This window comes from Aspergillus uvarum (assembly GCF_003184745.1).
Source record: "Aspergillus uvarum CBS 121591 unplaced genomic scaffold BO82scaffold_13, whole genome shotgun sequence".
In the NCBI taxonomy this organism is placed as follows: Eukaryota; Fungi; Ascomycota; class Eurotiomycetes; order Eurotiales; family Aspergillaceae; genus Aspergillus; species Aspergillus uvarum.
Genome location: NW_020291310.1, coordinates 314,175 through 342,004, shown reverse-complemented (window position 1 = coordinate 342,004; position 27,830 = coordinate 314,175). Strand labels below are relative to the sequence as shown.

The window sequence follows — 27,830 nt, the reverse complement described above, 5'->3', positions numbered from 1 at the left end:
GCCCATCAATGATTGTTCGTGGCACAATGAGATCCCTTCTCAAAAGGACTTTCTTCTTTGACTTTTTTTTTTTTTCTTTTGTTACATGTATTTCTGAATCATTTCCATGATCCTTATTCAATCTCCCGATGGTTCTTTGTGAAGAGAAACAAAGAATGAGAAATGGATGAACCGGACGGAGGAGAGGAGGGAGGAGGCCCGGAGGATTTGGCCAGCTTCCCATTGCAGAAGCACCAGCTGATGGGTCCTCACAACGTACTGTCCTTAGTAGCCTCGCAGATGACCGGAGCTGGGCCTTTCTCCGCATCCAACAAAAACAACCACCATCACCACAACAATAACTCTGCTGCGGAGTCATGTCAAAACACTACAAGAGTGAGATTCTCAGAAAATTATGGGAGTGTCAACTTCAACTTTTTTTTTTTTTTTTTTTTCTTCTTACTGAAACTTGGGGAAATCTTCTTTGTCTGGACCCAATCATTCTGAAATCCGGGCACTGGCTGATATCATCCACGATTCCACTTCTCGGAAGGCAGATGCGAGTGGAGCAAATAACATCCCAGAACTGCCTGGTTTTCGCTGCTCCTGCTCCGTCTGCTGTTGCTGGTTTGTTAGTCAGGAACCGGCCCAGCCCTGACTGCCCTTGAAAATTAATTTGTTTGTTTCGCGGTGTTCTGTGTTCGCTGGTTTTCTCGTTGAATGGGTTGGAGAGGGGGTAAGTTTCGGTCTTTTCCAGAATCAACCCAAGAAGAAAAGATGCTCTGCTTTACGGAGTAATCTGCTCTGCTTTGCTTTTGCCTGGGGAAAAGACCCGCGTGGGCAAACAGCTTTAGGAATTTTTGGTTTTTCGACGGTAATTGAGTCGAATCCAGAGCGGATCGCCCGACCCCCGCATTGCTGCTTTACTAGCAAAAACCCAATCCAGTCATTTACAACCAATCCTCTCTCGCGGTTTTGCCTATTTCGTTTTGAATTGCATGGGGGACGGAAACCAAAATACATACATTAGAAGAGGGGGGATTTAAGAGGGGAAGAGAGAGAGACAGTGAGGAAGATGAATCGACAACATCAGTAGAATTGAAGGAGAAAAAAAAAAAAAAAAAAAAACCCTCCCCCCCGCAAAACTGTAGTCACTAGACTACCTACTCCGTAGATAAAAGGTCCCTATCTGTAGTATACTTACTAGACTAGTATCTAACAATAATTCCCCCTCTCTTTAACAATAAAAATAAATTTAGCAATTAATTCCCTGGGTATTGATGACTGATGCAATGTAATTAACTAAACTAAACTATCGCCGAATCTCTCCTACTATCAGTATTATCAGCAGTAATCGTACTAGACTGAACCTCGTGCAGCCATCCAATCCATTCATTCACTTGTTCTATTCATTCATTCCTCTGGTCTTTCTCGCTCTCTCTTTCCTGCAGCTGCTGCTTAACACCTTTTCTGTTCCCTAACTTTACTTGGTTGACTTACAGTAACTTAGTCTGATCTCCTCTTTTATTTTATTTTGATTATTATTTTGATTATTCTTATTTCGATTATTATTATTTCTTTTTCCCTTTTTTGTCCCTCTTGCTCTCTCTCTCTCCTCTCCCTCTCCCTTCGACCTTTTCCCCTCTTACTTTCGATTTCCCCTCTCTGCCTCTGCCTCTTTCTCCTCTTCTTCTACAACGCTTCCTTTTTCTCTCTCCCTTCCCCTTCTTTACATCCATCCTCCTCCTAATCATCCCAATTGACGCCCGCTCCCAATTGCCCCGTTAAATCACTCACGCACTCTCTTGTGGTTGGCCCTGAACCTTGCTCGTGCTTAGCCTGACAGGTACCTGCTCTGCCGCTCGTATCCCTGGATTTTGCCCGCCAGCTGAATTTCTTTGCCTCACTTCTCTTTCAATTTATTTCTCATTTTCCTCCCTCCACCTCCCGCCTCCTCACTACTTCTCTACTACTCGACTACGATCCCTCCACCACCTCCGCTTAAGCATACCACCCAGAATTCCTCTCTGGTGCCAGTCAATACTACTACCTCTGGACTGCACGGGATTGACAGCCCGACAGTCCACGTACTAAACATGGCCTCCTTCAAGGTAACGTGCTGTCTTTTCTTTCCCCTGGACTTTCCCCGTGGATGGCGTGCTCTGCGGACAGTCAGCGCTATTGAATCCACTCCCCCAGACAATATGTCCGACTAACAACTCCGATCTTCCATAAAATAGGAATTGTCCCTTTCTCGCCCTCTTCCTCAATCCAACTCCCGTCACCACTCCCACTCCATCTCGCTCGGTGCGGTCAACGCCAATCACCGGGTGACTCGTCGCAAGAGTGTCACCACTGCTGCTGCTGCTAATGCGGCCGCTGCTGCGGTCGCTGCATCCTTGAAAGAATCGGGCGATTCCATGGGAATTCCGATGCCCGCACACCGCCGTGGGAGTCGGAAGGGCTGGGAGTCCAGCTCGGTCGGAGCCCCCTCCGGCTTCGGCTCTTATCTGTCTCGCAGCATGAACAGCCCCAGCCAGGAACCCCCGGTCGCTCGCAAAACCTCCCCTTCCCAGACCACCCCCATCGTACCCCCCGCAACCATCTCCGAAAACACCGCGCCAGATTCCTCGGATCCCAGTGACCCAGCGGCCAAGCCCGTCACCACCAAGAACCGCAACCGCCGGGCCAGCGAGGGTGCCCACCTGGTCAAACCCGAGGGAAAGCGATCCATGGCCGAGCTTCGCTGCGAGCGTTGCGGGAAAGGGTATAAGCATGGCAGTTGCTTGTCCAAGCATATGTGTGTATCCTCCCCCCATGCCATCCGGCCATCGGGCTCGGTCCGGAGCAAATGCGCCATGTCGGCTCTGCCTCAGGTCGCCTTCGTGGTCATTCCGCTCTCTCCAACTCTCTCCTCATCCTGGTGGATCGCAGTAAATTGACGTTTATTGGATATACAGGTGGGAACATGACCCTGCGTGGGCCATCACTTCGAAACTTTTGATCTCTAAGCACCAACAGGTGCAACTGCTGGAAGCCGCCTCTGTGCTGGTTACGATGACTCAGGAGGATTCCGATGAGAACGCCGAAGCCGACTCGGAGATCTCGTCGTCCTCACCGGACGCATCGTCGGAGCTTCGAGAGGGTCTCAGCTCCGCGGAGACGACCCCGCCTCCAATGGACGAGGACGAGGACGACGATGAAGACATGGCTATGGAACCCACGGCCGACAAGCGATTCAGCGTCAGCAATGCTTCGGGTCTCTTCTCTCACTCATACCAGTCCGGCCCCTCAAGCTCGTTCACGAGCAGCGCTCCCTGGGCATCTCCAGCATTTTCTCACATGCGGCAATCGAGCATTGACACCCGCCCTTCAACTGCGGAAGCCAAGTTGCACGAGGACGACGAGGCTGATCTGGCAGCCGCGATTGGTCTGTGCAATTTTGGCACCCCTCGCATGGGGCCGGTGCCGCTATCTCCTAGCGTGCCTCCAGTGCCATCCCTCCCGACTCGATTGCTCGACCAACGCAGTCCCTCGGACAGTCAGAGCCACAGCTTAGACCAGTCCAACGCAGGCCTTGCCAACTCGGCCTTCTCGAACACCACTTCCAACCTCTTCCTCTCTCTTTCTTATAACCCGTCGCTGTCTTACAAGGTCTCCGATGAGCGCGAAGTCCGAACGGGTGGTGCAGCAACCGACCGTGCCAAGCGACAAACCCGCAACGCCGACGTTGATTTCAGCAGTCGGCCAGCCCAGGCGGACGACGACGACGATGGCATCTTCGGCCGAATGGAAGAATAGATGGAAGCCTCCTGACCCGCCTTCACACTCCTTTCACCCATCGCTCTCCTATCCGATCTCCCTCCTTCTATCCTCCCGCCGAACCGCTGCACCGACAGCCATCCACCACATCACCCTGATGACATGTACGAGATTGCGTGACTTTTTGTAAATGTTGATATTCTATGTCTCGTGTTGGAGTTGGAACACCCCTTTTGCATGTATTGCAGATTTTCTATATCTATTTGTATAACCCCAGCGCCGGCTGTGACTGGATTGTCTGCCGCTACCACTCTTACCACACCCACTGACTACTCCACCTATACCAATTTCATATGTTTTTCTTGTTTTTTTGTGAATTGTCCACTGTACTTTTTAGCCCTTGCGGGAGCCCATGCGGGGAGAAATTCTCTCGAAGCAACTGCAAACACGCATCTTGTTGTACTTCAACCTTTGCATTTGGGGGTTGTTGTGTTCTTCAGACTTGACGGAAAGTGTTCTGGTCTGATCCACATCCAGGGTGATCAAACCCAATGCACGCCCACTCCAACGGCGACCGGTCATCTGCTATCCATCTTTAGTCCGTCGAGTTTCACGGTATCGACCGACTCCACCTCATTTTGCCTGGAAGAATGGGGCAGACGGGACGAATTGGTTCTACCACTTCATGTTCTGCTTCTTTCTCTTTCCTTTTCTGTTTGTATAAGGGAAATCTTATCTTAACCTTAACCTGAACTATATCAATCAACCTCGTTGAGTCAATGATTTGAATCTGTTCGTATAATGTAGACAGCCACTAGCACTGGTTCTTACCAATGGTATATTGTGATTTGATGCGATCACTACGATAAGCGGTAGGTAAGTTACAGTATGATCTCTCCTGAGTATCGATCTGGGATTGCTGCGGAAATCCCGTAACTTTCCCTTCCGCGTCACGTCGAACTTCGTGCTGCTTTTTTGTTCACTGAGCACACTGGAGTGACTGGCTTCTGTTCCATGACCCCACCCAGCCTCCATTGCAGCCACTACTGCATAGCTACCTGCCCGTATGACATTATCGGTGCAGGAAGAGCTGGAGGTAAACAGTGCTTGCCCGCCTTAACTCCGGCTGTGATTTAGGGTAAACCAGTTTATATCACCAATACCTCGCGATGGCATTGCCAGGGCTTATACTTGACTACATTATTCGCAAGCAGCTGGATGGCTGAACTGGCGTTATCCTCAAAGGTATATTGGCTCCCGGCACTGCCATCGTTGCCGCTGTGATTTGATCTGGACGCTGGGCAACGCCTTTGATCCGGGCCATGCTGAAGGGGCTTAATCAACAACAACAACAACAACAACAACCACCACCACCACCACCACCACCACCTTCGGAACCTTCGGTTCCCGAGCGAGACCGCCAGGCAAACCAGAACAGGGGGGGTTGCGGGCTGCTCTTGGTGGTAGCCGGAGACTTTAGCCCCCAGTTGTACCCAGGTGAAGAGCGTGCTGCTCAGGCAGCAGTAGAAGAGGCCCTCGTAGGGAGATAGTGAGGATGATGAATAGTGGGGCGAATGTGAAGAAGAGGGCCACTAGTAGATAGATCTGGTGGCATCTGGTCCGAAGAGCGAAGAGTGGGCGGATAAGGGACGTCGCTGTTCGGTAAGATTAATCCCTGTTATGCCTCAGGATTGGTGTACTGACCGAGTATTGTCCATCCTAGGATCTGTGTCAGACAAGGGAGTCCTTCTCTAGACTGCAGGGAGGCCGCTGCGGACCGCGTCATATATATAGCCAGAGGTACTGAACCGACCTGGAACATCAGAAGCAATCTCCCTGACCGGTCAATCTCGACCACATTTCCTGGGGTTGCTCGATGCATTGTCGGCTCGAAGATGATGTACAAGACACCGCAGGAAAACATGAGGCGCCCACCCAGAGTGCTATCTGATATGTTATTTGACAGCCATCTCAATCCGTGTGCGATATAGCAGGGCCGAACATACATCAAAGTAGTTCCTCCGTTTTCATGGCCGGAAGAAGGGTGAAAATGCTCATAGCACCACATTGGACTGCCCACGCCAAACATACGAGACGATTGACATGAATAAATTCGATGCCATAGATAGCGGGCCACAATGTAGATGAATGTGGAAATCCTGCGATCATAATAACTTTGAACCTGTTGCTAGGTAAACATAAGGTGCATCACGAGCAGGGTACCGAAACTTACGATCGCCTCTAAGAGCAGGCCCAAGAGCAGCACACCGGCCACATCTGCAGTCACGTTGCTGGCGGATATCCGCTTGGGAAGTGCCCTGATGGTCTGGGTCCAGGTATCTTGACAGGCCCATACCTCAGCCCAGAATAGAACCGGGAATACAGCGTACTCAAAATATTGCATCGGAGACTTCTGCGAATACAGTCTCATCAGAAGAGCAAGACTGACAAATCCCATCACTGTGAGGCGGCCAGTAGAACGTCTTGGGGGAAGACTACTATCCGCGCTTGGTACGTCAAAGTGGCTGAGCGCGTTCATGAGAGCGAAGGCCATCCAACCCAGATATCCAACGCTAGTTAGGGCTCGAAGAAAGAGCCAATCATAGGTCTGTAGGTATCGCAAGCCCTGAAGAGACAGGTCGATCAGATCCTCACAGCCTTTAATCGCCCTCCCCCCCCCCCCCCCCCCCGAGAATGCCCCTGACGGATCGCATTACGGATTCGAGCAATTCTTTCTTCTTGTTCTGGATCTTGGTCGTGACTGAGTGCCGGAAAGGGCACGTACCAGAGCTTCGAGGCCATCATACGACTTTCTCGAACTCGATACATCTCCAAGATCTCCAGCGCATTAACCAACATCGTTTCCGCCTGACTGGACTCGTATGCATTGAGATAAGGCAACGGAAGGCGTCCGACCGAGTTAACGGGAAACAGAATCCCCGCCAGATATGCCATCAGCGCCGCAATATCAGCCTGGGCGACATCATGTCTCTGCACATGATCCAGGTGCCAATCGGCAGAAAACTCATCGTGTCCAGCCGCCACGTTGCCCAGGGGCCCTGCCTTGGGACGAGCCACGCCAGTGCCCCGCGCGATGAGGGGCGTCCGGGTATTGTCTGGGTGTCCATCCCCGTGGCTGCCCAAGTCGCTCATCCCATGGCCCCGCGGTAAAAACAAAAGCCGTCTGGTCGTCTCCAAAAAAAGCCTGAAATTCATCGCAAATCTCTCGCACGCCGTTGTTGACAACCTGGAGATTATGCAGATATTCGCACGAGTAGGGTCGAAAAGAGTGGCCGGAGTGTCCAGTCCGAGCAGATGGAGAAAGAAGATGTTCTGATCTTGTCCCAGGGCAGTCTCCAAGCTTGGGTCTTCGGTGGCGGAATGGAAGAAGCGCTTCACGCGGTCGAAGACCCAGATATCTAGCTCGGTGGCGTCCTTGCTGTAATCTTCCGCCTCGGCGCTGTACATGTCTGTATCCACGCGGCCTGGTGCGGCCCCCCTGCGCGAACATCGGCAGGATGTCCGGAATGTCCCAGCTCCACGCATGTCGGCTGCGGTTCAGCACGCTATCGAAGCCCACTGGGTTCAGCTTCCAGCCCGTGGTCACAGCGGAGACGTCTTCGTAGAGGCCTGCGACAAGGGCCACATGGCCTGGGCGCGATTCGGTCGGTACTCGTGTATGAGAGACTCCGAAGGTACCATGTTTCAACACTCGTGAGCGCAGAAAGGGAGCTAAGTGGCGTGGTACCTGAGCCGACTCATCTGTGGGGGCGTCTGGGGACGGGTCGGGGAATTGTTGAAAGGTCTTGTCCGCACGGAGACCGTCAGCTGGAGTACATCCACCATTATATAGAATTAGAACCGTCGATCTTTCATACTGAAGGGGACGGAGAAATGGGGAGAGTTTCCCCTACCGACAAAGAGCACGACGCTTTGAGCAAGAGGAGAAACCTGGACGCGGTGGGCCTTCACGCCCCCGCCAACGGGACTCACGAACTAAATGTCGAAGATCAGAATATACATAGAGCAAGTGGAAAACAACTGCAGTTGCCAAAAAATGCGAGCGTTTTAATCGAACCATGTCTGTCCACATTGGCCGAAGAAGTGATTCCTTCGACATTTACTTCATTGCGTTGGGAGAAGAGAAAGGAGACGGACCTGGTCGATACCACGTGATCCGATGGACGAAATTGGTAACTGACGCCTAAAGTTAGTGGGAAACAAGATGGCGCTATTCCGGGCCGCGCAGGGGTCCGGCATAAAATGGAGAAAAAATAGATATTGCCAAGTACCACTATCATATATTTGATCCGTTGATATGCTTGGAACTGGCAGAGTAGGGATCTGAAGCCAAAGACATATTTCTTATTGTCTGTGACAACCGAAAATAATGGGTATCATCCAGGCCCATGAGTTTTAGGTCATGTTTTCAACTTGGTATTTGGAGATGAGCCCACTGTACGGTACAGTACTACCTGCATAGCTTTCATGAGACACATTGACGTTATCAGTCAGTCCAACATCGAGCATACTGTAATGATGCGCTATCCATGAGCCGAGACGCCAGATTCCCTCTGCCAAACAAGACAAATGGAGAAATTTGGGGGTGGATTCCCTCATGAAACACTCAATCAGGGTTCCACGTCAGATCTCGACTTCGGCCGGAACGGATCGACGCGGGTACCTTCCGGTCCAGATTTAGCGTGCATCAATCCCGGGGGCACTGGCCCGTGCCATACCTTCTGTACACTTCCTGTATGCAGCTTCGTATAGAAAACAACAAGAAGATTATCGAACTGCTGACTATACTATATTGTATTCATAATTGAGCATGGACAGGCGGCCCAGCACCGGGTGACAGGTATCCAGGGTACCCACGCGCTATCCTCATAAAACGTAGCGGTATCTGCATTGGGCGACTGCTGAACTTGACATCAAAATCTTTCAGTCATACACTTCTAGTGCACAAGCAATCACAAGATTCTCTAAGGAAAGGTAAGGAAAGAGAGGGCTGTTGGTAAGTACAAGACCATGCATACCCACAAGAGTTTCAAGACACGGTCCAGAAGGAAAAGTCAAATTTTACGTCTCCAACAAAGATGGACACAAGACTTCAGGGTTAAAGGGGTTTGAGAGAGACAACCAAATGAATATGATTAGTGGAGAGGTATCAAACCAAGTAATGAAGTATATGATCGGACTTTTTGTGGATGGATGGGGTTAGGTATGGTGGGGAATGGATATAAAAAAATAATAAACGCTAATCCCTCCAAGAAGCATAATATCCCGCACCCCTCCCCTGAAAGCCTCTGGTCAGATTCGGCCTAGCCCGTCGGAACTCCGTGAAACTCCCGTATGTGATGAATGGAAGGTTGAAGTAAAATGGACAGATAACAAATCAAAAGTAGTCGTTACGCATGCATGTACCCGTTCCGCCCCCCTCTCCCGTCCTTTGTGTGACCAGTTCGCCCCGTGTATGTCGTGTACTTAGCATCATGACCCGTTCGGAGTCCCGCCACTGGGACCGCTGGTGTCACCAAAGACCGGGAAATTGTTCGACATGTCGGCCCAATCCCATTCGATGGTCATCGGCATCTGCCACAGATCTTGTGGAACGAATGGTTGCTGGAAGGATGAGAGGGGGTTGTCGGCGGCGGTCGTCGCAAAGGGTGGCTGCTCGCCAAATCGCACGCCGTCCAGATTGTGTGGGCTGAGCAATTCAAAGTCGGGGCCCAGGTTTGTAAGGCTATGTATAGTTTCCTGAAGATTCGGGGGAAGACCGCTACTGGCTGCGGAGAAGGCTTGACCGGGGACAAAGTTGCGTGCTGCAGTGGGTGAGTTGCCCGTGGGCTGATTATTTTGAGCCGCCGGAAACGAAGACGATGCAAGGGGTACTGCGGTTCGGGCGGAGGAAGGCGCATCTGATGCTCTGGTGGCAGGGGTCGATGGGGATTGGGCTGGATTGGATGGTTGTTGCTGTTGCGTGTTCTTAGGGTCGTCGGACGTGGCCTTGCGCTTTTTCTTCGAGTGGGACTCCCTCTCTGCCTTGTCGAGGACTACCTGCGCGATCCGTTCAAACTCGCCACAGAGAGTGAGCATGCGCTTGATACTTCCGTTTGATTCATCGGATACCAGCGTCGACAGGAAATTGACCACCACATTCATCAGCTTCACATCAGAACGCGCTCGTGCGTCGTTCGGATTTTGGAGGATATTAGCGAAAAGGGTGACCAATGCAGAGACCGGATAGTATAGTATCAACCTAGAAGAGCCTGTTAGCAAACAAGCGTGCAGCTAAACAAGATGTGTACCGACCAGACACATGCAAAGTCGCCTTGCGGTATGTATTTGATGAGATTGATGGACGCTCGAGCAGCGGTCACGCAAAGGACTGCCGACAAGAAAACCCTTGGGTTCAAGGGCCTGGCATTGAGGCCTTGAATGGCATAGTTCGAAAGACGGCTTGTCCAGTATCCGTGATGAACAGACATTCGGTGGATCGTTGTCAAGCAGTTGTAGTAGGCAAAGTGGAGAACGACAACATGCAGGATCAACGGTGTATGAGTAGCTTTAATCTCATTCTCTGGGCGAAAGTCAAGTGGTATGCTGTCCTTCCACTCTTCGAGTTCTTTGTCAAGCTCTCCAATCGTATTCAGCAATTCTCCATCCGACTGTTTCGATGCCTTCGCGGAATACAGTCGCTTGTATACTCGACTCCCAATAGTAGCAAAACGGCACATCGACCTGAAGAGGTTGAACTTGCTCTTTCCATCTGACAGTGGCACATTGCCAATATTGTCAGGGGGGTCTTCGCTCGGTAATTCGACGTTCATGTCATCATCGTCCTGAACAGGTGGACGGCCGGAACGGAGACATAAACTGGATCGGAGGTCAGCGAACGCAGTCAAAAGACGTAGGGCTCGGCTTACTCTTTATCCAGCAAATAAGCAATCCAAAACACCCTTTTTCGTTGTTCAACTTCTACAGGATTCAAACCGAACCCAGAGCCGCGCTTATGCAACCCTATGCTGTGAGACAGCCGAATAGCTGCCGCGACAAGGAAGAAAGATGGTTGCGGGTTGGGGGTACCTTGCAAGAAGAGTGACTGGGACCGTGTCAGCAATCTATGCCAGCCCTCAATGGAGGCCACTTACCATTCCCAGCAAGGCCTGGACGCTCAGCAGATCCGTATTCCGCATCGTGAGCTCAGTCAGAACGGCCATTGCATTCTTCAGGTAAAGCCACGCCTTCTTGTCTTCCTCTTGCGGCACCAGATTATTCATCACCCGAATTCTGTGCGCGATGGCCAGCACGACGTTGATGCTAGCCCACCAGCCGGAGCCTTCGTACGGATCCCGGGAATATTGCCGCTCTACTAGATGCATGAAAGTTGGTTCGTGGAAAAGCGGAAACATGCAATTGAAGTTGGCGAAGAAGTCCTGGAAGAGGGACATGGCCTCCTCTTTAGGCGGCAACGGCTTGAAGACTCGACGGGCGAATATGTCGCTGAAAATCTCGGGCTTCCAATACATCCACTTGTTGTCATCGATGTATGCGGAGGAGATCATGTCCTGGAACGATGAGTCGCCTGTTTTCTCATTCACCCACTGTATGCCTTTCGGAGAGAATATCGAGAATCCCGACGACGATCCTGTTATAGCAGGTCAACTTGGCATTTCTGAGCCATCTCGTATTGATGCATGTACTGACCAATGTATCTTGTTTCTCCACAGTTATTTGTCACGAGCGAGCACATCATGTCCGACAGACCTTCGACTTCATTTTCGGATTCCTTCGGCGATTCCGGAGATGTAGGGGCTGTGTGCGGGCTTGACTGCGATTCGACTCGAGGGGTAGAGTGATGCGAGGAGGCTTGTTGAGACTGGCTGTTGGAGTTGGAGGTATTGAATTTTCCTGGGCTTCTGGGCAGGCTCAGACCACCATTCGCCAAAGATCGATCGGCAAGGCGTCGTTCCAAGGTCCCAAGATCAGTCTTTCCTCCATCCTCCTCTGACAGCAGGCCCGAAAGGCGTAGTAGCGATTCCATCCTCCCTAATCGGTTTTCCAAGCCTTCGATATATTTGGCACTGCAGGACCCCACGTTGTTAGCACATAACCGACGACGATAGCACAGCCGGGCGAAGAACGCTCACCCTTTGGGCGGATTCCGCTTTTTCTCTACCTGGGTAAAGACACAGTCGGTCTTGTAGTTGATGCAGTGGGAGCACTTGGGCATCTTGCCATCGCATTTGATTTTCTTCTTTCGACACATATCGCAAGCCTGAATAAAGCATGATCAGCCCATTGCCGACCAGAAGGCCCAGTGCTGTGCGCCAAATCGCATGATCAGCGACTCACCCTTGCGATTCTCCGTCTCTTGGCATCATTGCTATCATCACCCATGCCCATTGTGGTATCATCCTGAAACGCCGCATTATGATGCGCGGAGGGGATCGGCGAAGTGTCGTGAGGATAGCCGCCGAAGAACTGCTGCTGCTGGTTCATGAGCATGGGCATGTCGAAGCCCATGCCGTCGGGGCCTTCCCCGATGCCATCCATTGCGATGGGAGCGAAGACAGGAAAAATTTCCCGAGTGTAACAAGGAGAAGATCTATGACGGAGTGGAGTTTTTTAGACCGAGCGGGTATGGATTGAGTCGAGTCGAAAAGAAATGGGCTGGATGCGGGGTTACGTTTCCCGGCGACGACGTCAATGGAATTCAGATGCAAGCCAACCGTTGATTATTCACGATAAGGAATGACTAGGGTGAGCCGATCGAGAAACCAGATTTGCTAAAAAAGTTGCGCATCCACCGAGGCAAGAAAGCGGTTGAGTTGAAGGAAAAAGAAATATAAAGTAGAAAAAGAAACGGGACCCTAAGGACAGGAAGAAGAACAATGATGAAGTTGGTTGGGGGAGGAATGAATTGGTTTTAGTTTTGGTTAGCGGGATGGGACAGACACACTGAGGGTGGATTGAGTAATCCACACTTGCTGCTTGCTCCCTTAACTTCCTTTCCCCGATAAGTTGCAAGCACGTGGCGACTCGGGCTAATTTTTCCCTTCCTCTTCTCGGACTGACTCACAACGGAGAGGAGAGAGGAAGAGGTTCCGATATGAAAGAATGATAGGGGCAGAAGAATATTCAGGGGTGGAGGACGGGCAAGGACGGACGACAGCTTGACTGAGTTGATTGTGGGATCGAAGCAATAATGGGACCGGATCAATTCTCAAATCTGACCCGAGAGCTGACAGACAGACAAAAAGAGAGTTGAGACACAAGCTTACAGATTATTGCATTCGGACGGAGATAGCTTGCTATCACATCCACTGTCAATATACGTTGATAATCATAATTATAGACTATGCCTTTAGTCTAACAGCTAGTTAGAGAATAATGGCGGCAGCCTGGTATTAGGACTCCGCATTAGCTCCTTTGATCTTCATCTTGTCATGAAAGTCTGATCGTATCATCTGGCATCAAGCTTCAATGAGGGTGTCCGAATACGAGAACGGACGGAAGTTGTTAACCCCGAATCTCCGTGGGTAACGGAAGATGGAAGGGCTTCTCTCCGTCCGAGCCCGCTCTTTACCTTTTCTACAGGCTAGAGTACTGACTGAAGCTGTGATTCTCGGCCTTGGCTGCCATCGCCCGCTTGCCTGCATGCCTGCCAGTGGCCGTTCCACTTTCTCCCTTTCTCTATGACTAATTTCTTTATCCATCCATGCGTTTCTGCCATTCTGCATGCAGGGTTGTTGTTTGACTGTTGACACCTGTTGACACCTGTTATCCTGCAATATCCCTGGCGGTCCTTGGCATTTGACTCGGCACAGACCTCATCTTATGATTAGAGGCTCAAACATCCCAGGTTGTCCTGACTTACCGCTACCCAGACCTATCACATGTCACACAAGGTGGATCAGCGAGGTCTATACTACTTAGGTACCATACGACAGGCATACGACAAGCATATGCAGAGCTACTCGCCAACGCTTCAGCCTAGGCTCCAAAACACATGTGTGCCAATAAATCATAGCTATACATTCAAGAGCGGCGATCTCATCAGTATACAGTAGTAGTGTAAATACAAGTCTCCATCAGGAGCGTACCCAAGGGATGTATTCCCGGGTTTGGAAAATCTCCACCAACGCCTCGCTATGCGCACCCAAAGAAGAAAGAAACTCTTGTACAGTGGTCGATACGTAAATGTACCCTATCGTCTTTCACGACGTGGAAATGCTTCGCTAAAGACTCTCCAGTCGGAAAGAGAATTTAGAGCTGCTTGTCGAGGAACTCCTTGGCCTCGTTGATCTTGGTGGCCAAGTAGGGGCTGCCACCACGATCGGGGTGGTTGAGCAGCATGAGCTGACGGTGCTTCTTGCGAACCTTGTCCTTGTTCATCGTGCGTTCCCTGTACAGTTTGTTAGACACGACCCTCGCCCTTCAGTATATGGTATTCTGGAAAGCTTCGACGTACGGGAGTTCCAGGATCAAAGACGCTTCGCGGCGGTTCATCCGGGGTTCAAATCCTCTACATATCAATTAGTGCTCTGTCGTTGCCCGACAACAGAAGCCGAATCAGCTTACCCCTTGTAGAATGCCTTGCCCGCCGCGTTCATACCGCCTCTGGACCGTTGCAGAGCGACATAGCCCGCGCGACCCTGACCGAGGAAGAGAAGGTTAGCCCACTGACAATCCACAACCACTCGAAATAAACTTCGGACGTACCAGAAAGGCAGCGGTAGCAATACCAACACCGTAGAGAAAAGCAGACATCTTGCAGTTGAAGCGAAGTTGGCCCAGAAAATGAGTTGCTTTGGGGAGGCGCAAAAGGGATCTCGAAGTTGTGACGTTGGGGAAGGAGAAGCTGCCGCAGTCCAGATAAAAAATCGGAGCGTCGCCGCATCCCCCGTTTGGGTTTAGTGCCGGCTGCTCCACGCTTCTCAATTTTTTGAATGGCGGTTCCTGTCCTGGACATCAGATATCTTCTCGACACGACGGTGGGATTCAGGAGGTTCACTGCGGCTTCTGCTCATTCATTATCCAGTGGTACTCTGCAACAGTACTTTCATTTCCATCATTATCACACATTTGCCGTTGGACCTTTTAACGCGATAAAATAGCCCATCATGAGGTGAGTTTTGCCTTTATCTTGAGTATCGTTATCGCTACTGCTGTGACTCTTTTTTTTTCTGACGAACGACCCCGATAGAGTCGAAACCTGCCACTTCTGCTCTCGCCCGGTCTACCCTAGCAAGGGTATTCAGTTCGTCCGCAATGACGCCAAGGCGTTCCGTTTCTGCAGAAGCAAATGATAAGTCCCCTCCTTCCCCTCACGCTTTCGTGGGTGCATCATCTCAGAACGAAACTGACACCCCCATTACCCACCAGAACTTCAAGGCTAAGCGACAACCGAGACGTGTGAAGTGGACCAAGGTCGGTCGTGCCGCCAAGGGCAAGGAGATGATTGTCGACTCCTCCCTCGTCCTGTCCCAGTTCGCCAAGAAGCGCAACGTCCCCGTCAAGTACGACAGAAACCTGGTGGCCGCTACCATCAAGGCCATGGAGAGAGTGGAGGAGATCCGGCAGCGCAGAGAGCGGGTCTTCACCAAGCGTCGGTTGGCAGGCAAGCTTGCGCGGGACCGCAAGCGCGAGGAGGACCGCAAGGTGGTGGCCTCCGGCGAGCACCTCATCCGCAAGGAGCTGCGCGAGCGCGAGGAGGGCCAGCTGGCCGCTCTGGACACGGGCAAGACCAGACTGCACGGCGAGGAGCGCATCAGAACAGGAAAGAGGACCAGAATCTTGGTGGACGGAACTACGCAGGAGGAAATGGATCTCGACTAAAGGGTCTTTTTGGGTTCTTACGTTTCTTTCTCCCCGGCTGCCCGGTCGGGTTCGATACCTTGAGGTTATGAATGGAGTTGGGTTTTGTTCAATGTTAAGCATTTTGCTTTGTCAAAAAGTATCCCAGTGGTTTCTCTTGTGTCATGAACTTTCATGTTCACCCGTTATATTTCTTTCGCTGTCATTATATGGGCCTAATCATATAGAGATATTGATGAATTTGTCAACTCATACAGCAGCGGTGGCTCTGAGCATTAAATAGAGTCTCCGGTGAAAGACAGTAGATTGGCTGCGGTTGCACTTTACTCATTCTGTATGTGTTTTGAGGATTGACTACACAATCAGTGTCAGACTCTGAAATTTCAGTTCGACTAAATTTCTGACCCTCAAAATTATCCTAGGTCAATGACCGTGTTTCCAGTCGCAGCGGTGTCTAAGACTACAGCGTATCCAGAGCCAACATATCAATGACGGAGTCCACCAGATTCCTAAGGATTCTGGCCGGCCCTCAAATCACTAATGCAGAAAGGCGGTGGGAGTCTGATGACTCAGCTGGTTCAACGGAACGGCGAAAAACGACCGAGCGAGATGACCTCTTCGGCGGGAAGACGATCGTTCGTTCCGGCACGAACTCAGCTCCAACTAAAGAGCTTCCCCTCTCCCTCCGCCCCCCTCCCCGCCACCTTCTTCTCTTTTCTCCTCTACACCTCGTGCTCTTGGAAACGAGCCTTACACGGCTACTACTGGTTTACCTGTGCCATTGAGACCCGAGTAAATCGAATACCACGTACGCCCTATCGCGCCACCCATCTGAAACTGGTCGCCCTCCCGGGCCTTCGATACCCTTCACCTTCCCCCTTCACAATCATGGCTTCCTTGCTTCGACGACCAGGCAATCTGGCCCGGTACTCGAGGAGAGTAGCCGACAGCGTCTTCCGCGCCGGGCCGCTCACCGTGCATGCCCCCCAATCCCGAGTCTCGGCCCTGATCCTCGCGCAGCGAGCGCGCACATACACCACGCAACAACCCGGCGACAACGGTCCGAAGCCGCCAGCCAACGGGAATGGCCAGAACAAGAAGACGGAAGGCACAGATGGTCAATCTGGCAATGCCAAGGCGAAGAACACCCCCCAGCACGCTATCACACCCGAAGACGAGCAGCTGCTCAATCTGTTCGTCGAGGAGATGAAGACACGGATGGACTTCGAGCCTGCCAAATCAATGGTGGAGGAAATGCGACAAAAGTGCATGGTCTGCGGCTTAAATCCAGACATGAGGTCTTACATGGAACAGGTTGTCCAAGGGAAGACTCCGTCGATGATGAAATTCATCAAATTCGCCAGGGATGTGAGCAACATCTATGATATGCATGCGGAATATGTGCAACAATCTTCAGACGCCAACAAGGGATCTTCACAGAAAGCTACCGATAGCAAAGAAGATCCTGAATCTCCTAGTCCTCGGCACCAGAAGTTTTTGGAGGAAGTTGAGGCTCTTGAAAAAGAGCACAAAACCATACGGGAGGCGTTCAGAAAAAAGTGGGGAGATGATCCCACCAAACACCCGAAGGCGGAACTTGAAGCCATGGAGAAAGAGATGCAGGGCAGGCGGGACGAGTTTTTGAAAAAATACGCAGACCCCAACAAATACACGAAGGTGGACATTAAAGAAATGAAGGAACATCTGGAAAATCTAAAGAAAAAAATGGCAGAAAAGCGGGCGAAATCTGGGAAAGTTTCCGGGCAGAAAAATGATAAAGGACAGCAACCCAATGGCGAACCACCGAAGTTCAGCGAGATCAAGCTTGATGTCCCGTCAATCTTGATCGGTACCCTCGTTCTCTTCTGGTTCTATACTAGCCTGTTCCCTTCAGAGAACAAACAGGATATCACTTGGCAGGAGTTTAGGGCGGATTTCCTCGAGAAGGGCTTGGTGGAGAAGCTAGTTGTAATCAACAACAACCGAGTGCGAGTTTACCTGGATCGGGATGCGGCTGCCACCGTATATCCCGGCTCGCCTGCTCAGAACGGCAGCTTCTACTATTTCTTCAGCATCGGTTCTGTCGACAGCTTTGAACGGAAACTTGATGCAGCGCAGGAGGAACTTGGTATTCCAAGCACGGAGCGGATTCCCGTCCAATATTCTGAGGAGGTTCCATTAGCGGCTACACTTTTGTCTTTTGCTCCGACGGTCCTTCTTCTTGGCGGTCTCTTTTTCCTGTCGAGACGTGCAGGCGGCGGAGGTGGCCAGAGCGGTATTTTCGGCATTGGCAAAAGTCGGGCCAAACGGTTTAACCACGAGTCGGACATCAAGATCAAGTTTTCTGATGTGGCTGGCATGGACGAAGCGAAAGTGGAGATCATGGAGTTCGTTAGCTTTTTGAAGAACCCTAAAAAGTTTCAAAAGCTGGGAGCCAAGATTCCTCGCGGTGCTATTCTTTCGGGCCCTCCTGGTACAGGTAAGACCTTGCTTGCCAAGGCTACTGCTGGTGAATCTGGTGTTCCTTTCTTCAGCGTCAGCGGCTCTGAATTCGTTGAAATGTTTGTTGGTGTCGGTCCTTCGCGTGTGCGCGACCTCTTTGCCAATGCCCGTAAGAACACTCCCTGCATCATCTTCATCGACGAGATCGACGCCATCGGCAAATCACGTTCCAAGAACCAGATGGGTGGTGGAAATGATGAGCGCGAGAGTACTTTGAACCAAATTCTTACCGAAATGGATGGTTTCAACACTACTGATCAAGTGGTCGTGTTGGCTGGTACGAACCGACCCGACATTTTGGACAAGGCTTTGATGCGTCCTGGTCGATTCGACCGACATATTTCCATCGACAGACCTACCATGGATGGTCGCAAGCAGATTTTTGCCGTTTATCTGAAGAAAATCGTGACCAATGAGGATATCGAATACTTGAAAGGGCGACTTGCGGCCTTGACCCCTGGATTTGCCGGTGCTGACATCGCGAATTGTGTGAACGAAGCGGCACTCGTTGGTTTGTCTCCACCCATCTCTTTATTCTCTGCGCAATGCTAACTCTTACGCGCAGCGGCCCGTGAAAATGCGGAGAGCATCACAATGAAGCACTTCGAGCAGGCGATCGAGCGTGTAATTGGTGGCCTGGAAAAGAAATCACTTGTACTCTCTCCTGAGGAGAAGCGCACAGTTGCATACCATGAGGCTGGACACGCTATCTGTGGCTGGTACTTCCGTTGGGCCGATCCTCTTCTCAAGGTTTCTATCATCCCCCGTGGTCAGGGAGCCTTGGGCTACGCCCAGTACTTACCTTCCAACGGTGATACCTACTTGATGAACGAGAAGCAGATGATGGACCGTATGGCCATGACGCTTGGTGGCCGTGTCAGCGAAGAACTGCACTTCGATACCATCACCACTGGCGCCAGTGACGATTTCAACAAAGTAACTAGGATGGCCACAGCCATGGTGACCAAGTATGGCATGAGTCCTAGTCTTCGTTATATCTTCTACGAAGAGGACCCTCAATCGCAGATGCACAAGCCTTTTTCGGAAGAAACAGCGCGCAATATTGACATGGAAGTCCGTTCAATCATCGCCAAGGCACACAAGCAATGCCGCGACCTCCTTGAGGCTAAGAAGAAGGAAGTCGGCATCGTGGCCGAAGAACTTCTGGCCAAAGAAGTCCTCAGCCGAGACGATATGATTCGTCTTTTGGGCCCGCGGGAATGGCCCGACTCAGGCGAGTTCGCCAAATACTTCGATGGTCGCTCCGGCGCCACGATTGCTCCCCCCGAACCGACGCAGACGGACGACAGCGCCCAAGGAAAGGATGGACGTGACTCAACACCACTCCCACCATAGACCCATCGCTATCACTCCATCTTCCGGTTCCTACCACAGGTTTTCTATCTGGTTGTAACCGTTCGTCGCTTTTCTATTTGTGTGTCTATTTGGCGCAGGGAATACTTTCATGGCTGATGAGGGGAACATACATCGCTTTTTATTTTTCTTTCTATTTCCTTCTCGATTCCTTCCATCTTGTTTAGGCCTTGTATCTATTTTTCTTGATTTTCCAGTCACGGAGCATCTCCTTTCAATCTTCTTTAAAATCGTTTTCTGGAGGGGGCTCAATGCATCCCACACTCCTTCAAATCTACCTTTTCCCTCCTGTATCAACAGTGGTCGGCCACGCCCATAAATACCAAGCTTCGTGCTTTCTTACCTCAAGCGCACGCTACGCCCCCTCCACTTCCGACCTTTCTCCTTTACCTTCATCTGGTACAGAAGTGACCTTGTCTTAGATGGCTTTCCCCCTTCCTCATCCACGCTGGTGGATGCCCTCCCTCGGTCCTGAGCAATGGGGAGTGTGTCTCGTGTATGATGTGTCGTGTCGTGTATGTATGTATGTATAGTAGGTGATCAGTATACTGTTGACTCTTTTCGCTACAAACCTCAATCGTAAGACATTGGTGCAATGGATCCGGAGATCTGGCGGTGTGACTCATAGTGAAACACCAAGTCACAAAACCACCCTGTGCTAAAAGAGAAAGGAAAAGGAAACAGTGGTGCAAGCCGAGTCTACGCCCAACGCTTGACTCATACCATTGGAGTGGTGTTGTCGGCAATATCCTGCACCCGACGTGCATTCTTTCTTGAGATACGGAGTAGTAGCAGGCAACAACACGGGAACGACAACGAGAAAGCCCCAAAATAGCCAAGGGACCATATGACAGGTCCTATGCATCGACCCTCGACCAAAGTTACTGTCCAGTGTCCACAGATAGAAATGGGTAATTCGACACGTAGGCTGCAGTCCCTAGTGGCCAGCCACTGAAAACTTATTCTGAACTGCTTATTACATGAATTCCGTGCTGGAGTACTCCCCAATGTTCGCCATCCACCCGCCTCCGCCCCCGAGTTTTTGATAACTTTTTAATTCTCATGGCTGCTCCCCTCCGCGGCGCCATTCCGATAGGGCAGTCCACTCTTCACCCGGACAGCGCCATAAATCCCCGTGATATCGGCCTTGGGGCCTTCGTGCTCCTGCACTAGCTTCAGGTGCTCCCGGGCAACCTCGTAGATGGGGACGGAGGCGCCGCACGATTTGGCCATATCCAGCACCTGGCCTGTGAGGGCCAATGCCTTGTATACTTCGACGATGGGCTGCGTAGAACGCATAGTTTGTCAGCTGTGAATGAATGCGAGAAGATAGTTGAAGGGGTAGCGCATACTGTGCCTTCGTAGTACTCTCCCGTCAGCATGCGGTGGTTGTAGATGGCATGCGGCGGGTTGGGGAACATGGCGCCCATCAGCTTGTTCATGTTCTTGGTGCCGATTCCCGACTTGTCGGCAAAGACATTGACCTCCGCCACCGTCTCCATCGTCGTCATGATCAGGAAGTTGCCCATCAGCTTCAGCAGGGACGAAGTGCCCGGCTCTTCTCCGCTCAGATCGACGATCGCCCGACACACCCTAGAATTGCAGATAAGCTACACAAGTTCCCTCAAAGAAACCCTTGCAGTGGGGGGAACTGGGCTCTATCGAAAATAAAAAAAAGAAACTTACACGCCCTCCAAATATGGTCGGATTCGGTCAACCGATTCGGGCTTCCCGCTTGGGATGCAGATGAGTTTCTTGGCTGCTGCTACCACAGGCTCGCCCATGACTGGTATTTTCGGCAACTGAGCATTAGAGAACGAGACAAGACAGAGTTTCTGTAAGCAAGATGGGCGATTTCCTTCTTACCTGGCATCGAGACAAACTCCCCCCCGGCTTCGATGACCCGTTTGGCTGTGGCATTTGACCATTCCGGAGCGATGGTTGAGCTGTCGACGAACAGTTTGCCGGTGATGTTGACGTCGGCCGCGAAGATATTGTCGAAGACCTGCTCCACCGCGGACTGGTCCTGCAGGCAGGACCAGATGATGTCGGAGTTCTCGACCGCCTCCTGCACGGTTTCGGCCACTTTGCAGTCTCCGAGGTCAGCGCTGTGGGCGTCCGCGGTGCTCTGGGTCCGATTCCAGAGGGTCAAGGGGCTGGTTAGATTTCCATCGCGGTGAAGGTTGCGAGTCATTGCCTATGATCTTTATCAGTATAGTTTCTGTCGAGGGATCTCGAGGTTAAGCTGATGATGGGACGGTGGGATATTGTTCTTACTTTGCCCATCTCTCCCAGACCAATAAAGGCCATTCGGGAGCCCATGTTAGGTGCGACTGTCATCTTGGATGTCAGAAGTGTCGCACTGTGTAGTTTGGCTAAGCTAGGGATAAGGGAGGGGTTTCTCAGAGGAGGTCGCCAGCCTCTTATAATCTGCATTTCGGGGAAGTGTGTGTGTCGTCCAAATTTCGTCAGGCGGGGTCAACCTTCTCCTCTTCTCTTCTCTTCTCTTCTCTTCTCTCCTCTCCTCCCCTCGCAAATCGTTTACCCTGCACCCATCCTCTGCGCTGGCATCTTGGGGCACCATCAATTTATGACCTAGCAGAAGTAGGTGAGACCCTGCAGCATAGTCTGTTGGTTTGTGCATTTACTACTGTTGGTTATAAGGCTCGATGATCGACGATCCAGGGTTAAGTGAGTAGTGCTATCGTGGGAGACACCATCCCGTCCTCGTTATCACTCGATCATGAGCTTTCATGTCATGTCACAGATCATAAGCCACTACCAGCAGCTGCATACATGCGCATATCTTATTCACAGGAGCGTCTCATGGTGATACCGCATAAACGAGGAGCGGTGCGCAAGGGAGGCCATGATATATGCGGGACTCTAGTCACGTTTCGAATCCCTCGTCTGTCCGCCATTTCCGCTGATTACCGCCTCAACCCATCTCGCTCCATGCGGTGCATTGCCCAGACTTTTGGCTTGAACGCTTGTCGGGCTATAGCCACTTATGTTGATGAGCCTCCGACGGCACATCGCCGTGATGCTTCGCCATGCATATCCGCGGATGGAATATGGCAGTCTCCTTTAGCATGAGAACAGCTTGGTGGTATAGGGCTGGCTGAAGCCGTGTCCTGACAAAGGGTGTTGGGTTTGGCAGCTTAATCAAGCCAATTGAGGGCAGCTCTAGGCTCGTTATCTCTCCGATAGCCGGGGTGTGGCGGTGACTACTGTCTCAGTCAACAAAGCGCAGCTCAGACTGGCAAGCAACTACAAAGTATGCTCCAGTACTCCATGGCAGCTCGCAGGATCGACATCACTGCGCCATTCATGTCAGAGTCTTGGCGAGCAGGTGACGGAAGCGGTCTCTTGAACCATACGGGATGGCCGGCATTGACCATGCGTCTTTGATTGAAGTTTATTGACACCCACTACGCTGAGGACCCGATACAGAATGCTTACCTTCTTCGTCAATGCGGACTCGACTCGGATCCGTGTGTTCGGATGAGCAATCTCGTGTTCAAATGACTGTACTGTACGTCCAGACACGATGATGAGCTTTAACCAAAGTAGCTTAACCGACACTGTTAACAAGAAAGCCAACTCATTTGCATATCTCGGACGGCTGCACATTTGCCAAAAGAGTCTGATCCTCTCTAGCCAAGACAGCGCGACAAGGCAAATGGTACTGTCCATCATGCGTTCTTTGGAGCTCCAAATTCTGGGCAAGTAGGGTTATAAAGGCGACGCACCGCAACGTATCGTGAAGCTGTTTAACCCTCAGTTTTATCCTCAGACTCATGCCCTCACTCCCCCACCCACCTTCTCCATGACTGACACAATGTCTTTTCGAAACTTACAACATCTCCTCGAGACTGTCGCTGCGAAAGAAGGCAGCGGCAATGTGGTCTCCTACCCAATGGGCAATCTGCACGAGCCCAGAGTCTTCTCCTACAGTCAGCTATTCATGCTAGCCTTGAAATCATCCTGGGCTCTTCGCTCGAGAGAAGACTTCCGACCTGGAAGCGTGGTTTTGCTTCATTTTAATACTCACTGGGATATCATCGTCTGGTTCTGGGCCGCTCTCTTTGTTGGATGCCTTCCAGCCTTGTCGATCCCCTTCTCCAACAACCCATCCCACCGCACCGCACATCTCGAACACCTGTCGAAAATGCTCAACAACCCCCTATGCCTGACACGGGCTGACCTCTTGCCCGAGTTCGGGGGACAAGAAGCTATCGACCCAGTCGCAGTAGAGTCACTCGATGTGGACAATGCTCCGCCAACAGATAGCTCCGACATCTGCCGAGATTCAAGTTCCAGTGATAATGCAGTGCTCATGCTCACCTCGGGGAGCACGGGAAATTCCAAAGCCGTGTGTCTGAGCCATGGGCAAATTCTGGCAGCTATTGCCGGTAAATACGGGGTGGTCGATCTGCCAGAGGGAACCTCATTCTTGAACTGGATCGGGTTGGATCATGTTGCCGCGATGATTGAGATCCATCTTCAAGCAATGTACGGGGAAAAGGACCAGATCCATGTCCAGGCTCCCGATGTCCTTTCGAACCCTACGACCTTCATTGACTTGATCCACAAGCACCGCGTCTCGAGGACCTTCGCTCCCAACTTCTTCCTCGGCAAGATCCGCGCTACCATCAAGAGCCAGGGAGACTCCGTCCAACACGACTGGGACCTGAGCTGTCTCCGCTACATCGCATCCGGTGGAGAGGCCAACGTGACCAAGACCTGCGAGGAGGTCGCGAAGCTTCTGGAAGACCATGGTGCTTCCCCCAATGCTATCATACCTGGATTCGGCATGACAGAGACCTGCGCTGGAGCCATCTTCAACACCGATTTCCCTCGGTACGATGTTCGAAGGTCATCGGAGTTCGCTTCTGTGGGGTCCTGCATGCCTGGCATCAGCATGCGAATCTCCGACGGCGAGAACAACCCCGTGCCAGCAGGAGAGGTCGGGTCTCTTGAGGTTTCGGGTCCCGTGGTGTTCAAGGAGTACTTCAACAACCCGATAGCGACGGCTGACGCCTTCACCACGGACAACTGGTTCCGCACCGGCGACCGCGGCGTCATCGACGCGGCCGGTAACCTGACCCTGGTCGGCCGCGCGAAGGAAACCATGATCGTGAACGGAGTGAACTACTACCCGCACGAGGTCGAAAGCGCTCTGGACGAGGCCAACATCGCGGGCCTGACGCGCAGCTTCAACTGCTGCTTCTCGTCCTTCCCGCCCGGCGGAGACACGGAGGAGATCATCGTCGTGTACCTGCCCACCTACGCCCCCGAGGACATGATCGCCCGCGTGCAGACGACCGACGCCATGTCCAAGGTGGTGATGATGTCGACGGGCTGCCGGCCGAAGCTCCTGCCGCTCGACCGGTCCCTGCTGCAGAAGTCGGCGCTGGGCAAACTGTCACGGGCCAAGATCAGGACCGCTTACGAGAAGGGCGAGTACCAGACCTACCTCGAGATCAACGAGGAGATGGTCAAGCTGTACCGGCGGGTCACACGCAAGGACCCGACGGACGCGCTCGAGCAGCAGCTGCTCTCGATCTTCACCACGTCCCTGGGCCTGCCCGCGGGCGACTTCGACGTGCAGACGCCCATCTTCGACATGGGCATCACGTCGATCGAGCTGATCAAGCTCAAGAAGAACATCGAGGAGCACCTCGACCTGACGGCCGAACTGCCCATGATCACGCTCATGACCAACAGCACGGTGCGCGACCTCGCCCGCGCCCTGCACGACCTCCAGCAGAAGCACGAGTACAGCCCCGTGGTCAAGCTGCAGGGCCAGGGCACCAAGAGCCCGCTGTGGCTGGTGCACCCGGGCGTCGGCGAGGTGCTGGTGTTCCTGAACCTGGCCAAGTTCCTGGTCGACCGGCCGGTGTACGCGCTGCGGGCGCGGGGCTTCAACGACGGCGAGACGCCCTTCGAGACCATCACCGAGGTCGTGGCGACCTACCACGCCGCCATCAAGCGCGAGCAGCCCGAGGGGCCCTACGCCCTGGCGGGCTACAGTTACGGCTCGATGCTGGCCTTCGAGGTCGGCAAGGTGCTCGAGGCCCACGGCGACGAGGTGCGCTTCCTGGGCTCCTTCAACCTGCCGCCGCACATCAAGTCGCGCATGCGCCAGCTCGACTGGAAGGAGTGCCTGCTCCACCTCTCCTACTTCCTGGACCTGATCACCGAGGCGCGCTCGCGCGAGCTCTCCGCCGAGTTGCAGGACGGTGCGTCGCGCGACGACGCGCTGGCCCGCGTCATGGAGGAGGCCGACCAGACCCGGCTGAGCGAGCTGGCGCTGTCCGAGGCCGCGCTCGTCAAGTGGGCCAGTCTGGCCTTCTCGCTGCAGAGCATGGCCATCGACTACGACCCCTCCGGCTCCATCGCCGGCATGGACGTCTTCTACTGCATCCCGCTGGCCGTCGTCGCCTCCTCCAAGAAGCAGTGGCGCGAGGAGCAGCTGAGCAAGTGGGAGGACTTCACCCGCTCGCAGCCCCGCTTCCATGATGTCGGCGGCGCCCATTATACCATGCTGAGCCCTGAGCATGTCTTTGGCTTCCAGAAGACGCTGCGCGCAGCTTTGGATGCACGAGGCTTGTAGGTTGGTTGCCGAAGGCGAGGGGTGGTCCACTGGGGAAGGGTTTTGGAATGAGGGTGTGAGTAGGTCGTGGAGGGAAAAGCCCGGAGGGACCGACGAATGGATGAAGAATAGATACACTTGTGTTAATTTGAATATATGGCTTACTTTTTATGGATAACCATCGTTTCGGTAGTTGTTGCCCACAACCAGAGCCTCTCTGACTTGTTTTGTATTTTCAACCATATACACATATGCTTTTCAACGCCGCCCCCGTCACGAATGCCAGATAAACCTGCTGCTCCCTGAGCTAAATATAAGACAAAAACACATCCAAGAAGAGAAGAAAGAAGACCAAGGCGCAGGAACTAGCCCCGCACAGGATCTCAAAGAAGAAAAAGAATTGAGTACTTGAAAAGAAACAAGAGCAGCATATCCTTTCCAAAATGTGACACCAAGATATAGTTACGCCGTCTATACTGATACAACGTGTCCACCTACGGCTCTAACCAGAAGAGTGCTGCGAAAGGCCAGATATATAGTCTTACTGGCTCTTCTTCTCTTCTTGAACGGGCTGCTCGACCTGCTCGGTGGCCTGGCGACGAGCCTTCTTCTTGCCGCTGCCCTTGTACTTGGGCTTGGCAGACAGCCGAGGAAGGAACCGGCCCACGCGCGCCTGGTACTCGCGGTACTCGGGGTACTTGCCGGCGCTGATGGACTCGGTGAGCCGGACGCTGCCCTGGAAGATGAGCAGCAGGCCGACGACGCCGACGCCGGTCCACTGGACGTATGACTCGGTGCGGTAGCAGTTCCACAGGTACAGGGTCAGCCAGATGGCCTGCTCGGAGAGGAAGTTGGGATGGCGGGAGACGGACCAGAGGCCGTTGACCACGAAGCCGCGCTCCAGGTCCTCCTCCGTGAAGACGCCCTTGTACTTCTCCGGGATGCGGGCGGTCTGCTGGTACGCATGCTTGGCGGTCTGGAAGTTCCACTGCTGCTGGTCGGAGAAGTACTCGATGAGGAGAAAGAAGAAGGCGACGCGCGAGAAGATCAGGTCGGGCAGCTCGAACGAGCGGTGCTCCGCGATCTGCGCCAGGCAGAGGAAGTTGTAGGACGGGGCGGTGATCAGGAGCAGCAGCAGAGGCTGGATCAGGCTGATGAAGGTGATGTTGAACAGGAAGAAGACGAAGCGGTTGTCGTTGACCCACGAGCGCACGATCTTCCACCGGTAGTCCTCCGAGCCGATCGAGTAGCCGCCCCGGCGCCAGTAGTTGAAGGTCAAACGGGCCTGTGTGGATGTTAGTAACAAGTAACAACGAAGAGGGAGAGGTTTGAGGGGTACTGACACTCCAGAGAAGCGTGAAGATGGCGATCGTGTCCAGGCTCTGGGTCTGCAGCCCGCTCAGGCGAGCCCAGACAGCGAAGTGCACATTGTACAGAGCGGGGAGGATGCTCCAGCACCGATCAACCTGGGACCAATTGCGGTTGATCTCAGAGGTGATGACGAGCAGCACAGATAGCACCAGGGTCAAGCCAAGCGCCGAGATAAGAGGGTTGGTGGTGAGGTAGATCTCCTTCAGGAGGGTCGCATCCTTGGTCGCCGCAGCGACCTGCAGCTGCTGGGGCAGGGTGGTAAGCTGCGACAAGAAGGGTAGGACAGTCTGGCTGAAGGACGCACAGTCCACGGCCGACTTGACATCAGGAAGCGGTAGCGCCATCTTGGGATTGAGATTGGAGCTTGTGATAATTCGAGGTTGCTGCTGGGGTGATGGGAGAAGCTCTCACATGGGAGTGG

The 27,830-nt window shown here is 52.6% G+C and overlaps 11 protein-coding genes across 11 annotated transcripts; 6 read left to right on the top strand and 5 right to left on the bottom strand.

Moving 5' to 3' along the window:
• Nucleotides 1–174: 174 nt before the first annotated feature.
• Nucleotides 175–693, top strand: BO82DRAFT_30565 (uncharacterized protein). The gene has a single exon (XM_025632226.1). The coding sequence runs from the start codon at nt 357–359 to the stop codon at nt 645–647; it is 291 nt and encodes a 96-aa protein (XP_025494217.1). The 5' UTR covers nt 175–356; the 3' UTR covers nt 648–693.
• Nucleotides 694–1,904: 1,211 nt separating this feature from the next.
• Nucleotides 1,905–3,879, top strand: BO82DRAFT_30562 (putative C2H2 finger domain protein). The gene is made up of 3 exons (XM_025632225.1): nt 1,905–2,090; nt 2,220–2,779; nt 2,940–3,879. Exons 1-3 carry the CDS (start codon nt 2,076–2,078, stop codon nt 3,778–3,780), a joined length of 1,416 nt encoding a protein of 471 aa, XP_025494216.1. The 5' UTR covers nt 1,905–2,075; the 3' UTR covers nt 3,781–3,879.
• On the top strand, nt 3,880–4,524 carry BO82DRAFT_30558 (uncharacterized protein). The gene has a single exon (XM_025632222.1). The coding sequence runs from the start codon at nt 3,979–3,981 to the stop codon at nt 4,480–4,482; it is 504 nt and encodes a 167-aa protein (XP_025494215.1). The 5' UTR covers nt 3,880–3,978; the 3' UTR covers nt 4,483–4,524.
• Nucleotides 4,525–5,748: 1,224 nt separating this feature from the next.
• On the bottom strand, nt 5,749–7,822 carry BO82DRAFT_372807 (uncharacterized protein; the record flags this gene model as incomplete). The annotated part of the gene is made up of 6 exons (XM_025637334.1): nt 5,749–5,915; nt 6,010–6,201; nt 6,241–6,399; nt 6,447–6,933; nt 6,974–7,569; nt 7,735–7,822. 6 exons carry the CDS (start codon nt 7,820–7,822, stop codon nt 5,749–5,751), a joined length of 1,689 nt encoding a protein of 562 aa, XP_025494214.1.
• Nucleotides 7,823–9,234: 1,412 nt separating this feature from the next.
• On the bottom strand, nt 9,235–12,300 carry atrR (transcription factor atrR; the record flags this gene model as incomplete). Its single annotated transcript, XM_025637333.1, has 7 exons — nt 9,235–10,003; nt 10,057–10,620; nt 10,671–10,846; nt 10,896–11,392; nt 11,452–11,828; nt 11,895–12,022; nt 12,100–12,300. 7 exons carry the CDS (start codon nt 12,298–12,300, stop codon nt 9,235–9,237), a joined length of 2,712 nt encoding a protein of 903 aa, XP_025494213.1.
• A 1,445-nt stretch (nt 12,301–13,745) lies between these two features.
• pam18 (putative mitochondrial DnaJ chaperone (Tim14)) lies at nt 13,746–14,559 on the bottom strand. The gene is made up of 4 exons (XM_025634677.1): nt 14,470–14,559; nt 14,329–14,402; nt 14,219–14,272; nt 13,746–14,152 (listed from the first exon to the last, which is right to left on the bottom strand). The coding sequence occupies exons 1-4, from the start codon at nt 14,515–14,517 to the stop codon at nt 14,014–14,016; spliced, it is 315 nt and encodes a 104-aa protein (XP_025494212.1). The 5' UTR covers nt 14,518–14,559; the 3' UTR covers nt 13,746–14,013.
• Nucleotides 14,560–14,793: 234 nt separating this feature from the next.
• Nucleotides 14,794–15,812, top strand: BO82DRAFT_352399 (ribosomal eL24 family protein). Its single transcript, XM_025634676.1, has 3 exons — nt 14,794–14,875; nt 14,954–15,055; nt 15,126–15,812. Exons 1-3 carry the CDS (start codon nt 14,871–14,873, stop codon nt 15,583–15,585), a joined length of 567 nt encoding a protein of 188 aa, XP_025494211.1. The 5' UTR covers nt 14,794–14,870; the 3' UTR covers nt 15,586–15,812.
• Nucleotides 15,813–16,452: 640 nt separating this feature from the next.
• BO82DRAFT_410729 (ATP-dependent metallopeptidase FtsH/Yme1/Tma family protein) lies at nt 16,453–19,796 on the top strand (the record flags this gene model as incomplete). Its single annotated transcript, XM_025639771.1, has 3 exons — nt 16,453–16,965; nt 17,263–18,577; nt 18,632–19,796. The coding sequence occupies 3 exons, from the start codon at nt 16,453–16,455 to the stop codon at nt 19,420–19,422; spliced, it is 2,619 nt and encodes an 872-aa protein (XP_025494210.1). The 3' UTR covers nt 19,423–19,796.
• A 697-nt stretch (nt 19,797–20,493) lies between these two features.
• BO82DRAFT_278224 (NAD(P)-dependent oxidoreductase) lies at nt 20,494–21,762 on the bottom strand (the record flags this gene model as incomplete). Its single annotated transcript, XM_025631219.1, has 5 exons — nt 20,494–20,724; nt 20,793–21,033; nt 21,127–21,226; nt 21,307–21,637; nt 21,718–21,762. The coding sequence occupies 5 exons, from the start codon at nt 21,760–21,762 to the stop codon at nt 20,494–20,496; spliced, it is 948 nt and encodes a 315-aa protein (XP_025494209.1).
• Nucleotides 21,763–22,953: 1,191 nt separating this feature from the next.
• BO82DRAFT_352396 (non-ribosomal peptide synthetase) lies at nt 22,954–26,233 on the top strand. Its single transcript, XM_025634675.1, has one exon. The coding sequence runs from the start codon at nt 23,282–23,284 to the stop codon at nt 26,057–26,059; it is 2,778 nt and encodes a 925-aa protein (XP_025494208.1). The 5' UTR covers nt 22,954–23,281; the 3' UTR covers nt 26,060–26,233.
• On the bottom strand, nt 26,234–27,824 carry BO82DRAFT_381888 (DUF1295 domain protein). The gene is made up of 2 exons (XM_025637890.1): nt 27,382–27,824; nt 26,234–27,323 (listed from the first exon to the last, which is right to left on the bottom strand). Exons 1-2 carry the CDS (start codon nt 27,751–27,753, stop codon nt 26,580–26,582), a joined length of 1,116 nt encoding a protein of 371 aa, XP_025494207.1. The 5' UTR covers nt 27,754–27,824; the 3' UTR covers nt 26,234–26,579.
• Between the last annotated feature and the right edge of the window lie 6 nt (nt 27,825–27,830).